At 48.4% G+C, this 14513-nt stretch overlaps 1 protein-coding gene across 2 annotated transcripts in view; it reads right to left on the bottom strand.

Moving 5' to 3' along the window:
• LOC132910172 (protein dachsous) overlaps positions 1–14513 on the bottom strand; it is a 214198-nt gene that overhangs the window by 31322 nt on the left and 168363 nt on the right. For both annotated transcript variants that reach the window (XM_060965691.1, XM_060965692.1), the window contains exons 2-3: positions 11920–12100; positions 7309–7788 (exon numbers count right to left, since the gene is read on the bottom strand). In XM_060965691.1, the coding sequence (XP_060821674.1) occupies positions 7309–7788; positions 11920–12100 (661 nt within the window). The remainder of the gene's footprint in view (positions 1–7308; positions 7789–11919; positions 12101–14513) is intronic.

The following is a 14513-nucleotide window of genomic DNA, read 5'->3' as shown; positions in this document are numbered from 1 at the left end:
TTGTGCCACCGTTTTAATTGACTCTCTTTCACCGGTAATTCTTTTCCGTTGAGCCACGAACCGGAACACGCTCGTGCTCAAGCGTCGGCTCATCGTTGCCGATTCCAACGCGAGAATCATAAAACTGTCCGTGGAAACTGTTCGCTCCTCTCTCTCTCTCTCTTTCTCTGTTTCCTAAGCGATGATACGTGTCTCGAATTCCGAATGGGGTAGGCCTCGTAAAACAGATTTACGAAAATCGTTGGACGAACAAACCTCGTTCGACGATAGGGACGTGCCTCCACGAACCACCGACACTCTACTCCGTCTAACGAAAAACGGCCTCGTAATTAAATAATGATGATTAGCCATGAGTCGTGGTAGCGTCGAGCGACGCGACGAATGCGATGAAGAAACGATACCGTGGTAAAGGTATGCTGTCGTTGACGGGGGTCCCGCGTCTTTTTCTCTCCTCCTCTCGCCTATCTTCCCAACGTGCCATCTTCCTTCGCTCTAAGTTTCTCGGGCCTTCTCTTTAACGCATCGACACCGTCCCTTCTGCGCCACCATCTCCCTCCCATCTTCTTACAGCTACATCGACGTGTCTTGCCACGTACACATATAAGTACATACATATATATGTGATAACGTCTCGCGTTCCGCGTTCGATGCGCGGACTACGTTCGACATTTATTCGCGGTCGATCGCGCTACCTTAGAATTTCAAAATTATTCAGCAGATCCATTTACTTTCCTCCGAGGTGGCAAACGATTTTAGACTAAAGTAAACTGTCAACACGCAAATTTCGATACGACTATGTATACACGGATTTGCGCAAGTGCGCCTGTCTGGGATCTCAGTTGCACGCGGCAAGTACTTACGAGAGAGGATGGAGCGTGTTCGCGGCGCACAATAGCGCAAGAAATGCAAGCATCGAGAGACCGGTAAACAAACGAATAGAGCTCCATACACGCGTAAAACGTCTCGGTCTGCAGATGCAGCTAAATGGTTTGGCATGGCCGACGAATGTATACGAGGGGAAGAAGAAGAGAAGGTTTAGAAGCGGAGGGCTGCAAGAACGACAAGACAATGGACGGCGACAATAAGGTTGCGCAGCTTGCAACCAAACGAAAATAAAATGACGCTAGGGATTAGCTACTGTTGCCTAGTAGCGTGCTATGTACAGCACCAACTTTATACTGCCAACTATCTTTAGGTATAGATACGTTCGTTACATTCGTATGATCATTACGATTAGAAATTTTCGACAAATTGCTGGAACAGCTCGGTTCGTGCCCTAAGTCTACCGGATCGAAATCGTTTACCTTTTCATCCTTCGGACCACCCCTTTCAACGATCTCATCTTGGATTATTCTGCGATAATTTCCCTCCCTGGAAACATCGAGGAGGCGAAGAGGCAAGGCAGAGGAAAAGGGGATCGAATCGGCGAAGGGTCGGAGAAAGAGCGAGAAAAAGATCTATGGATGTGCACGTGCATGTACCGAGATCGCATAGAGAGCCCACCGCTCTCTAGACCGTGAGATGGTAAACGGCGATAACGAGGCGCGAGATAAGAGTCGGGGAGGCGCATTATAGGCCCAGCGTGGCCAGAGAAGGGGAGCCGTTCTATCGCAGACCCTGTGCGTTGATCGCGCCTCGTAGCGCACCTCTATCTGGGCATCTATATGTTCGCATACACATTCGTTCAAACGACCGCGCACAGAGCCAAGCGCGAGGAAGCATTTACACATCCGACTTGTCCGCGCTTGCCGCTGCAAACCACAACCTCGAGATTTCTGCAACGCCCATCGACTTTTCACGAGCGGCTCGAGCTCGTCCCGATTCAAAACGATTCCCGTGACTTCATAACCACGCGTATACACGATTCTTCCACCGGAGAGGATGTGCTTTTCCTGTCCCTAATCCGCCGAGTACCCGCGAACGATTTATATCGTGGGCAAGAGGCATCGGAAAAGGCTTCGAAACGAGCTTGAACGTTGTGCTGTCCCGTGAATTCCGAACTTCTCGAACAAGGTGCAGAACGAAGGACAGAAGAAATTTGTCTATCAACTTCAAATACGTTAGTTTTTCGAGAATTGAGCCAAAGCTCGTCACCGCTCATGTGCCTTATTAACCGTTTGAGTCGCAAACAGCGCGATCGCGCTATTTAAATTTTGTGTCGAAAAATCCCAGTATATTTGAACTCTACGGACGGCTGACAGTATTTTGTATTTCATTGTTATCTTCTCAATAATTTTTATTGAACAGAACTTGAAATATTTATAAATTAATAGTATAAAACATATATAATAATGTAGATGTATTTCATAAAAATAACAAATACGACGAGCGCTATCGCGCTGTTCGGGATTTTTCGACCCTGTTTTTTCAAAGACCCCTGGGACTCAAACGGTTGAATCGTTTCCCTGAACAAACACTCGATCGAACTTTCCCGTAATTCGTTGAAACGAATAAACGCGTCGAAAAACGGACGTAAATACGCTCGATCGGGTCGTGAGTCAAGATATGAACGTTCGATGGTTCGCAACCGAGGCACGAGGTTGTTGTTGCTCGCCCGTTCAATATCGATTTACATCTGGCAATAAACAGCCGCTGTCGAAAATGATGTAAACGGATGCCGAACTAACCGAGATTAACATATGCGATCCAAACTGCAGCTCAGCCGCCTTTCCTCTGCATCCGTACATTCTTTTCTCTTCCCTTTTGTCCTCTTTGCCCAACCACCATCTTCGCCGGCGAGGTCCTAATACGCGTCTCTTAATTCGACGCTGACCGAACGAATACCTGCGCTTGGATCATCGAGATTCGAACGAACGATCCCCGGGAATAGCTATCGTAGTCGTCCGAACATCGCTTCTTAATTAAGAGAAGTGGACGTGTTTCCATGTAAATTTGTTTTCGACGCATAAAATGTGTCCTCGAAACTGCGAAATATCGTGAAAGCGAAAGTTTCGTCTGAAGCGCTTGGATGATTCTGTTATCCAGCTTTTCTTTCTGAATAACAGAACTAGGAAACCGAAGGCGAGAAGGAAATGAAATTCCAGGAACGGAATTACGCAAATCAGACTACGAACATTCGTCCTACCGTGGCGGAGACTCCGCTATCTTTCCGTGCGGATCTCATAGCTCGGTTTAGGTTGGGTCGGACGGTAGCTCTCTTCTCGGGATGCAAAATCGCAACGTACCGCTGCACCCTGGAGAAAAGACGATGCCTGCGCGAAATTTGCAAGTCCGGCGAAAGCACGATGCGCGGTACGGAGGAAAGGAAGATCCAAAGATCCGAGAGAAAAAGGAACGAAAGGTCCGACGAAAGAAGACGCGGAGAAAAGAGAGGCAACGTATCGGCCGCTTCGCCATGCGGAATACTTCATCTCCGAGGAACGAGGAATCCTACTTTTTGCGACCTCCTCGTTTCGAACGTCGACAGATTCTTTATCTACGGCGGGTCTCGTGCCTTCACTTTTCGTGCACTTCATCGTGCCGATACTTTTTCCTTTGGTTTCGATCAGGCGTTCGCTACAAATTTCCTCCTCTCAATTCGGCTATCGGCGAAATTTCTCGAAAAGCGGACGATCTTTTATGAAACTTTGGTCGAGCTCGTAACAGCCGGATCAGCCCTCGAATTATATCTCCGTGTATCTTTATGGACACCTTTAAACGACGTCAGTGCCTGTTGATTTTTATATAGTGTTGTCGTTAAATTCGTTAAAGACTGACGATGTGCCGGTTGGATAAGATTAGAGTCGAGCCCGTGTCGTCATTTTCGAAAACTTGAAACCACTTTTCCGAGGTCAAGAGACTTGGACAAAAACGACTGCACCGAATTTTATTCGATATCGTAACAATTCCGTCGTCCGTGTTTCGCCAGTCGGAGAACTCGAGATGGATCGGGCCGAATCTGCGAGACGATCTACTTCGAAAGAAACGTAAAAATGCGTCGGTGAAGCGGCACTATGAATATGCAGCTCATACCGATCGCAGAGAATCGATGCGATTCAGCGATAGAAAAGGAACGAAAGTACGAGACAGAACACGTTTTGGGTTCCTTTTGACGTTTAACGTCTTTCGAATCCCGGTACCATCGAAAAGAAGCACAAAAGAGGAAAAGATATGGTGCTGGGAGTCCTTAAAGTAAGCAAAGCGATGATATTTAAAGCGTATGAAAAGAGTGCAGCTCCGTAACAGCAACTCTAAGGGAAGAAACAAGAGAGTGGGGGAGGGAACCTGGACAATGGCGGCTTGCATTCGGTTCCTCGATATCCGACTGGCGACGATTTATGCGACCTCGACGACGACGACAACGACGACAACGACGACAACGACGAAAGGATGACAAGGACGACAACGGCGACGACGACGACGACGACGACTCACGACGACGACGACTATAGCGACGACGACGACTATAGCGACGATGACGACGGTTCACCATCTCCTGCCGTTTCTCTGCCCTTTCCTCCTTCCTTCCTCCACTGTTTTGGTCTTTTTCGCGTCTTGCTCCGCCGTCTCGCTCGAACCGATTCTCTCCGTTCCGCCTCCAATGCCCGACCGCCTATTGATATGCATTCTCCTGACAAGAATTCCAAGGTACGAAAACCACGAATGAATCGATCAAAAAATACAAGAGATTACGTCGCAATGAAATCCTGGAGTAATTCGATCTCGTTACTAGTACTTTCGATCAACGGATTAAATGAACGTTCGCCGCGTCCAAAGTACCTTACCAGATAGATTACGCAACTTCGTCTCGGCGCAATTCGCAATATCAACGATCGACCCGTATTTCAAAAGGAATTACGCTCCCTAGGAATCAACCGTCTCCCGAAACGCGCTGAATTTTAAGGCAGTTTCAGCGTAATCCAATCTTGGCCACCAAGATCACCGAACTACACTCCCGTGCAAAAGCGATCGAAAAGCCGAGAAAAGTTGGGAGCGGCCGCTCGTTCCGCGGATAAGATAAGACCGGTTCGTCTCTAGTCGACGCGATCACGGGCCGATGATTCTTTGCCAGGTACCATAAACTCGGCCGTAAAATGAAGCGCGTTCCTCACTTTGTCGCCTGGTTTTATGGAAGGATCGTACACGGTTGTCGGTCCGTTCGTGGCCGAACCCTGCCCAATAAGGAGTTCGTCTACGTTGCTTTTAACAGCCTCTGCTTCATCGACGATCATGCGCCCCTATAATGACCGCACTATTTTTCGTATTTCCAGAAAGAAACCACCGTCCTTATCAGAACAGGTGCTCGTAAAGTGGCAATAACGTCTTCCGAGGCTGCCTTTCGCCAGCGATCTGATAACGCGATTCGATGTTCCATAATAAATACGAAATTAATGAATTCGACGTTAAAATATTCAAACAGTCACCGTGTTATAATTGTACAAATGCATCGATAGAAAGCGAGTATGGCGAAAAAAAAGAAACGAACTCCCGAGCATCCGAGTATCGTTCGGAAAAACGTGCTCTGTGTCGAAACAGGTGCCGCAAAAGGACAACGAGAATCAGCCGCGAGAACATTGAAGGAAACGCGGTCGAGCTCTCTCTTACAAAATGAATCGCACCTGTGTCGACGATCGCCGCTGCGTCGGCTCGTCCGACTTTAATCTGATAATCTGATTGGCTGCCGTGTGTCAAATATTGTGGGCCCGAGTGCCAGACCTGGATCTTCCGTGCGAACAGGTTCTCGCTCGGACGCGTGGCCGATTGGAAGCTACACTCCGAAATCGCCGGATCGATCGGATCGATACAGGAACAACCGAGTCACACCTCTCGTCGAACCCGAAACCTCTTTTGTATCGCGCTTCGCGACACTTGGCTCACGCGCGATCGCATTTTCCACGTCTCTTCGCGAATGGCTGTCGCTGATTCGTTGAAAAAGACGAAAGGACAGATGAGACTTGTGTCACGCGGCGTTGTCCAATACACCCACGTTGCTGGTGTGCGTAATTACGATTTATCAACGATCGCAATCGCACCAAAGTAAACGCAAGGAATTCGAGAAACGAGCAGTTCACCGACGCGATCCGCCATAGAGATCGCTCGAACAGCGAAGAAACAGCGATTTGCGACGAATCGGGTTCGTGCGTTCGCCGAGGACGGAATACCTTTCAACCTGCGATAGCGTATCCCATGTTCGGCCGGCCTCCTCGTTTCTCTGTTTCGATCGCGCGCCGAGGAATATGAACGTCGAGAAAGAGACAACAGAACGCAAGATCGATCGAGAAACTTGGCGAAAGAAGAGATCGAAGCGGCAGAGAATGGGAGCAAAAGAGAGCAGCCAACGAAAGAAAGACAGCGAGCTACGACGTCGCGTCGGTCGACGGAGGAGGAACACATTCGAGGTTCGCGCATTGATATGCAACAGGCTGCATATGCGGGCCATGGCGGCCGAACAATACGACCACCGGTAAGGCACCATCGTGTAAACTATTCACCATTCTCGAACCTATAACGTAGCGAACCGTGCCGGTCGATACGCCACGAGACACTTTACACGGTGCATCGGTTATATGGCGCGGTGAGCGCAGGTCGTGACGCGCCGTATCTTGCATCGGATGTACCACCAGTGTGGAAACACGGATACGTACCTCTCCCGCCTTTACCTTACCTCTCCTCCCTCACGCTCTTAACCCTTCGAGAATCGCGTCTGCACCAACCAACCCAAGCATCCGTCCGCGACCTTACCCTTATTCGCATCCTCTTCTCTTCTTATTTCCTTCGCCTTTCCGCCTTTTCCTCGCTTCTTTCGTTTTTTCTTTTATCCATCCGTGTTCGCGGGTCGCAAAGAAACGCGAAATTTCACGATTCTTTTATTGAGGTTTGAACGAAACAGTTATCACGTTCCTGTAGGATATCGCTCGCAATACTCCCCCGTATGATTTACATGTCGTCGGTTCCTCCGGTGGACACGAGAAAGAAGGACGCAAAATGGTTGGCTCCGATCCTACCTGTTCTTATGCGACTCCGCTGACTATGGCTCTACATGCTTGCACGTACACCAACACGTGGGCGTTCGCTACGTCGCGTCACCGCCGTTTTCTCGTGACGCGACTATGCTAACGCGGTAACGCCGCGCGTGGAATACGTTTTCGATGTACTCGCCGCCAGCTACCGAGCAACGATCGTATATGTACCTTGCTTTCCTCAAACCCCGGCCATTAAACTCGGTATGCATCGTTTGCGCGAACCTTCTTCGCCGGAAATCGATAATACCGCGACAACACGGGGGAAATATAAACGCTGCCGAATGATGAGCGAATGTGGGTACTCGCGGCTAAGTGGTCGCTAATGATTATGAGGTATCGAACTTACCTGACGACACAGGGGACGAAGCTCCGTCTTTCACGCCACCAACGATGCTGTTCTGAGGAACGGTCTCCTTAACGGTGATGGTGTAGCGTGGCTTCTCGCAGCTGGCGATTCTATGCCCGGGGGAGGATGTGGTGATCCGGACTTCGGCGTCGAACGTGCTCTTCAAGCCAGCCGCGTCTGTCGCCGTCACGTTCAACTGATGCAGCGGTGACCTCGAGAGTAAACTCGGTCTCGCGACTTGAAGCTCGCCGGTATTTCGATCGATGTGAAAAACACCAGCTTCGTTCCCGTTGGTGATACGATATGCTACTTGACCGAAAAGACCCACGTCCAAGTCCGTAGCAACCAGCCTCAAAATCGGTCCCTGAATCGGACCGTCACTCTTTAGGGTGACGTTGTACTTTCTTGGTTCGAAGATCGGGCGGTTGTCGTTAACGTCCGTCACTTGCACCCTCACGATAGCTACGGTACTGAGGCCTCCTGCGACAGTGTAAATAATCAAAATTAGACAGAATCTATCGTCTAGATAGTATAGACGGAAAGGGACAAGCATCAAAGGTTAACAGTTGGGAAGCACTGTACGTAGAACTTTGTCAAGCGCAAAGACCAGAAGTACAAACCCGAGCGATTATGCTTATTTCAGTCTCTGGTAAAATCCTCTTATCGAGCCAAATAATGTCGAGGTATTAGCCGGCGTAGAGAACGAATCTACGGGGACGCTTGGAGCCGGTCGACATAAATCACAACAGCGTGCCCCGTACCATTGCCTTTTTTCGGAGCCAATCAGCCTCCTACCTCCTTTCTTCCTACCTACTTCTTCTACTTACTTCGCCTCTCTTTCTTCGCTGTTTCCTTCTTTTTCTCTCGCGTACTTCGAAGTTCATTCCTTCCGTTTTTCTCTTTCGCTTCCTTCTCCAACGATCTTCGTCGCTCTCTTTCTTTTTCTCTCGCGCGCGTTATTCGGAGAAGCGTGCGTGCGCGTGTCGAGGGCCAGAGTTCTTACCCTCGGTGCAGGGCAACGCGTTCGCCGCAATATTTCAAGCGAAAGGAATTTCTCGGGGTGCTCAAATGGTCCTAGCGATGTGCCAACCGCTTTGCCGTTCCTCTACTCTGATTGTTCTGTTTTTTGAGCAATTATACGAGCGAACCGATCGATCAATAATGCCGGGTGTACGCGTTCCCTGTTCGCTCCGTTAGCTGCAACCGCGTCTGCTCTGCTGTTTCGTAGTCGAAGCGGATCAAAAACAATGGAAAGAAAGTCGGTTGCGAGCTGATAATTCGTTTGCCCGCTAAAGTATCGCCTCTCTCGGTATAGGAGTGATATACGATCTGACGGAAAGTAATAACGCTCCCTCGATCGCTATCCGTAAATCACGTTATTCGTCGAAGCCTAATCGCATACGGCGTTCCTCCTGTCTTTCGTCGAGTATGACCACTACCACGATTACGACAACGATTGCGACTAGGGATTAATTAATCGACGGTGGCACGAGGGCGAAAAGGCGCGAACGCGAGAACGCGGGCTCCTGGTTGGTCAAGCTGATTTAGGCGAACCCCGACGCAAGTGTTAATATTAAAGACAGTATGTAAAACGGGTAATCCGATGTTTAAACGGTTTACACCCGTAACTCATAGTAATATATGGACTCGACCGTACGGAGCTCGGAGCGCAGCGAGATTTATAGGTACGAGTGTCATTGGAGTCATGCGTCAAGGGCCAGTCCCCTCCGTTCTCCGTACTCCTCGCTCCACCATTATCCTCCCGCTCCTTCTTCTTCTTCTTCTTCTTCTTCATCTTCTTCTTCTCCTCCTCCTCCCCCTTCTCCTCATTCTCCAAACTCTCCTTTCTATCCTCTTCTTGCCATCCTTTTCCATCCTTTTCCGTCCTTTTCCATTCCTTCGTTCGGAGCCGCGACGACCGAAAAGAACGACGAAGCCTTCCACCGTCTCTCGGCACCGTGGCATCTTCTGCACGACTTCGAGGTATCGAAATGCCGATCTTCGGGCCCCTGCCACTCGGCCACGCGAATTCCCTCGCCAAGAAATGTACCCCTAATTTCTCTATCGACCAACTCCCTTTCTCTTCTCTCGTCTCTCGTCTTTCGCCCTCTCCGCCTTCCACCGTTCGAAACGTTCCTCCGACATTCCATGCGAATCCGAACTTCGAAGATCGATCAAATTAACGATCGAATAAAACCGAATATCCAGAAGCGAATGGCTGCGTGTCGTCGAGAGACTCTGCTTCCTGGACATAGATCAACGACACTCTAACGCGTATTCCGATACCTCATGTCTGCTACACCGACCCTTTTAATTTTGCGCGGTCGATCGTCGACCGACGAATCCTTTTCGAGGTTCATGCGGCGGAGGATATAGTGCCTCCGAAAGATTTATGCGGCCGATGCTTGCCAGCGGTGCTCAACATGCGCCAACAAAGTTGCGTAATAATCGCCTTACGCGACGAATAAAGAAAATTACAAAATTCGATATGTCTTCGCGGGTCGCGTAAGGCGGCTCGACTATCGACTTTTTGAATCTTTCGCGCATCAAGGAGTACGAAGCTGGTCGAGCGCTCGCGGCACGAAATACGAAAACGGGAAACATGACAAGGACGATGGCTGCCGGTGGGAGTCGAGGGGCAGAAATTTATGACGGCAATGTCAATAAAGTCACCGCCGCGCTGGTGTTGTTCCGGCTTTCAGGAAGTTTCTGTAACCGTGACCTCGCCTTTCTTTGCATTTCTGTTGGTTGATCGTAGGACGTGCATCAAGATGCGCAAACCATTTCGCATGTACGCCACGTAATGCACAATTTCCAGAAAATCAGATAACATCGAGTCCGGCAACTCTTTCGTCAAGATCGCGATGCCTGGAACTCAAATCTTAAGATATTATCTAGCCGTTCGTCGTATTGTTCAGAGATGAATGCACGCATCCTGTCTCGTTTTAAATAAACGGGAGAAAGAAACGAGGAAAAGAATTACTTTTAACAAAATCATAAAGATGCCTCGCGCACTGGCGTGGCTTTTGCTTTTTAAACTCCTTCTCGCGGTGGGATCGATTTTTACGTTTATTATCCGACGAGCGTTATCCAGCAACCCCCGAGGGGCCGGCGCGGCAGTGTCTAAGTACGTATCTAGCCGCGGCTTGTCCTATAGGAGAACAAAGTGACTCGCACGAGGAAGTATATGCACACGCGTTACCCAACCGTTCGCGGATCTCTATCACGATTCAAAGCAAGACTGCGCAAGTAATAATTATCGGTGCAGCTCTGCCGTTTTCCGACACCATTAACGCGATAATGCACGGCGTTTCGATTATCATTCTTCTTGCCAACAGATACTTATCCACGATTGCTTTTCTCTCTTGGACACGGTGGACCACGGTAATCATCGATCTGAACTCGAATGTAAATTGTTCAACTGACAAAATCGTACCAGACTAATCGTGAGTAGCGTAAGCGATTTTTGGTATTTGTATAGATCTGAGCAATGGTCGTGCGTTCGCAGGCTAGTTCGCGCAACTAACACTTCGTTGTTAATTTCGTGTTTCTCGTAATAGCGTATCTTGAAACGCGGCATAGTCGAAGCATATTGACTTGCACTGGCTTGCCGTTGCAACGTCTCGAGTCGTCAGCAGGTGGTATAAATCACGCGAAGCTGGCTCGCGTGGTAAGTTGGGTCCCGTGGTTGGCCCGCACGCTGCTCTCCCATCATATCCGAGCGGTACTATTGTGCCGATGGTGCTTGTGAGAGTCTGGTAGCACGTCGAACAATCGTATCGATAACGAGCGACAATTATGGACGAGAGTTCTCCTGTTTGCAAAACGGTATACAGACAGCAATAGAGCTCCCCTTTGCTTCTACTCCTTCATTCTCTCTTTCCTTTACTTTCGTCCGCACACGATCCGTGTCCGCACTTCTCCTTTTCTTTCATTTTTCTTTTGCTCTCTAATTTCCCTATTAATTCGGCGTTTCTCGATTGTCTTGGCCAACCATTCCTTCTCTATCTCCATTATCTTCTTAAACGCAACTCCTACGAATCTGAATCGCCCGAGAACCTGCTATCTATTGCAAGGTCAATGTCGGTGTTCCAACGGATCAATGGACTTCAGTCATTGTCCTCGCTCGTAAGGATAACTTGGAATGAGGCTGTTGAAAATGGGCACACCGCACACCGACGACATAAATCATACACCCCATTACAGGGCTGCTAGATCGTGGCACAGCGATAGCTCGCCCTTTCCTTGTTCCACCAGCGTGCAGCTCCTGTAGCTGCTTCTTTTCTTCCTGATGCCACGTTTCCACCGTGTGTCGCGCACATCGTTGCCCTCTCTTCTTCATTTTCGTTTCTGCGTTGTATCTCCTCTATGAGGTCGCGATAAGGCCGGGGAAACGCATTGTTCACGCGGTTCTTCCTCACGTACTCCTATTCTGGTCACGGAAGATTCGTTACGAAACGCCAATGCTAATAGAACGACCTATCGGATAGAAGTTACGAGACGCCTCGGCAAAGGCTGCGGCAACGTGATAGAAAATACGAATTTGTTCCTTGGCGTAAAATAATTGTACCGCATAAATCTATGGAGAGTGGTCAGACGAGTTGTACGTACCTCTGTCCGTAGCGATGACGGGAATCTCCAGATAGGGAGCTGTTTCCCTGTCCAACGGTGTTCTGACGCAAATGTCTCCGGTATCGCTGCGTACCATCAACTGTTCGCTTTCCATTCTTCCCGCGGCTAACGTGTAATTTACCATGGCGTTCACGCCGCAATCCGGATCCGTAGCTTGTACCTGAAAAGATCGACGTATTCAAATTAATTGAATGCTGACAAACAGTTGTATCATGTCGACAAATTGTACGGTCGCAAACGTCGACAAATTCGAAGTAATACATATCGCGATGTTTTTAAAGTGTGACATTCGAAGAACCGTCATCGAGGTGGCCCGTTTGTAATATCAAACGCGATCATTAATTTGCAAGTGGTCCGTTTGCTTTTTCTCTACTGGAAAAGTTACGAAGACACGTTACAACGACGCACGTGGAGGCGTTGATAGACGCTCGCGTGCTGCCAGCACACATTATTTATACGGACGCGTGTGCGATATTTTGTAATGTCCCTTACGAAAATGTACCGACATGCGTCTCAATGAGACGTCTTCTTTTCGGAACGAACGCGTCATTTTGATAGGTCGGATGAAACTATTACTTTTACAGCCAAACGGAACTATTCCATAAAGCTCAAATTCATCACCGACGAGATAAAATGCAAGTATCGCAAGTACCATGTGACCGATTACATCGAGTCGATCGACAGATAGGTAATTGGCATTGCGATCGTTTCGACGTGGGTTAACTCATCGAGAGAGAAGAGAAAACTCGTAAATTTATCAACGCGGAACGTAATTTGCAGTATGGTAGTCGTGGTGTGTGCCAATCATCGGGAACTCGAAGTAGAAGAAATCGAGACGCGAGTCCCGGATGGTGGTAATGAACCCTTTATCCCAGCCGGAGCTGCTTTAATGACAGTTTAAAGTTTCTTCTCGCGTTCGAGGTATCGCACCGACCATCTAGCCGTGATCCGAGTGTTCCCCGGTGAAATCGTTCCGGCCATGTTCGACGAGAACGTGGAATCCCGAGATTCGATTGCGATTGCGTCTCGATGATCGATTACTTCGTTATGTGCTTACGGTCGATTCGTCGCTACCGATCGTTCTTAACATTTTCAAAGGTAAATAACAACGAAAACCGTAACATCGTTCGTCGCATAGGCTTCGTAATTAAGTATGGAGACCGCATTGAAAATTCTATCCGACTGTTCACGCGTTTTCCGCGACGAAGGATCGAGGAACCGAGGAAGATGCCTACCAAGGTACGTAGCTATTACAGAAAGATTCCAAAGGAGAGGAAGAGAGACGAGTTTCCATCGAGATAGACGAAGGAAGACGAAAAGGAAGCAACGAAGATCCGAGCGAAAGCAGGAGAAAGAGAGACAGTAGATAATAAAGCAGGAGTCCACGAAGAATGATTTACTGGCAGCCGGTAGAATAACTTTCCCGCCAACACTGTTGCCACCTTAAAGAGGCATTGCATGGTTTCTGCAACTCGCCGAGCGAATAACACGAGAACAACGCAAAGACTAAGAGAAAAAAAAGGAGGAAAGCAAGATAAAGTTGAAAAAAAGGCGACAAAGAAAATTGCTGACTCATTTTAAAAGATCTCTTCCCTAGTTAAGAATCTCCCTCTTGTCGACGCGACGTAGCAATTTGAAAAATTCAAAAGGAAAGAAAGAAAAAGTGGAACGACAAGTTTCACTTTCGTTCCAGCGATCATGCTAATGAATTATTGCCGAGCATTATCAGGATAATATTACCGACTAATTCTACGCAGAACCACTTTCGCTCCTCTCCATCGACTTCCTGTCGGAAATCTCGCCTCTAATGCGTCTTCGTTAATCTTCCGTATTAGTTGCCGCTTAATCTCACGTTGACGTCACCTGTTCGGTAGACAAGCAGTTACGGTTCGCGAATGATGTTATCGAAAGCATTTCTCTTCACAGAATTATTAAAGCTGGCACGTGATACGTCTGACTAGGTATCTTGTTACGACTACGATGTTCACAATTTTCTCCACTAATCTAATAACTTGTGATCGCGTACGACGATAATTTCACTTTCTATCGACAGATTGATTCCTATTCGTTCGTTTTACGCCACGCTAGTTTCGCGCCCTCTCCCATCCTTCTTCAAACACATTTGTATAATTTTCCAATTTAGATTTGCATTTCTAAATTGCATTCTCCTGCTTCCTATTTCACGATACATATCAGATAATCCCGACTGCGCGCGAATTATTCTTTAGTTAATGCAATCATCCTTACCGTTCTTCTTCGTCTCCGTTTCGGACTCGAAAGAAACGCAGACCGAATCAATCTACTATACATTCGCTCGCACTTTTGGCTAATTCCAAGCGACGCGACGCCCGGCCAGGGAGCGGGCAGAGGGTCGAGAAAGAAGAAAGAGAGCTGTATTAAATCGCGAGCAGTTTTATCCGTTATTTCCGTGCTCGGCGAATGTATACCAGCCGATGCATTGTTCCGCTGGTTTTGTTGCGCACCGACCTTGCCGGGAATATCGATTTCAATCGGGGTGTATACGGAATACAATCCGCCGTGGGTTTCCTTCGAAAAGGCCGAGCATCGTGCAG

Source organism: Bombus pascuorum, chromosome 8, assembly GCF_905332965.1.
Source record: "Bombus pascuorum chromosome 8, iyBomPasc1.1, whole genome shotgun sequence".
Lineage (NCBI taxonomy): Eukaryota > Metazoa > Arthropoda > Insecta > Hymenoptera > Apidae > Bombus > Bombus pascuorum.
Note: the sequence above shows the minus strand (reverse complement) of the source record. Positions and strands in the feature narration are given on the sequence as shown.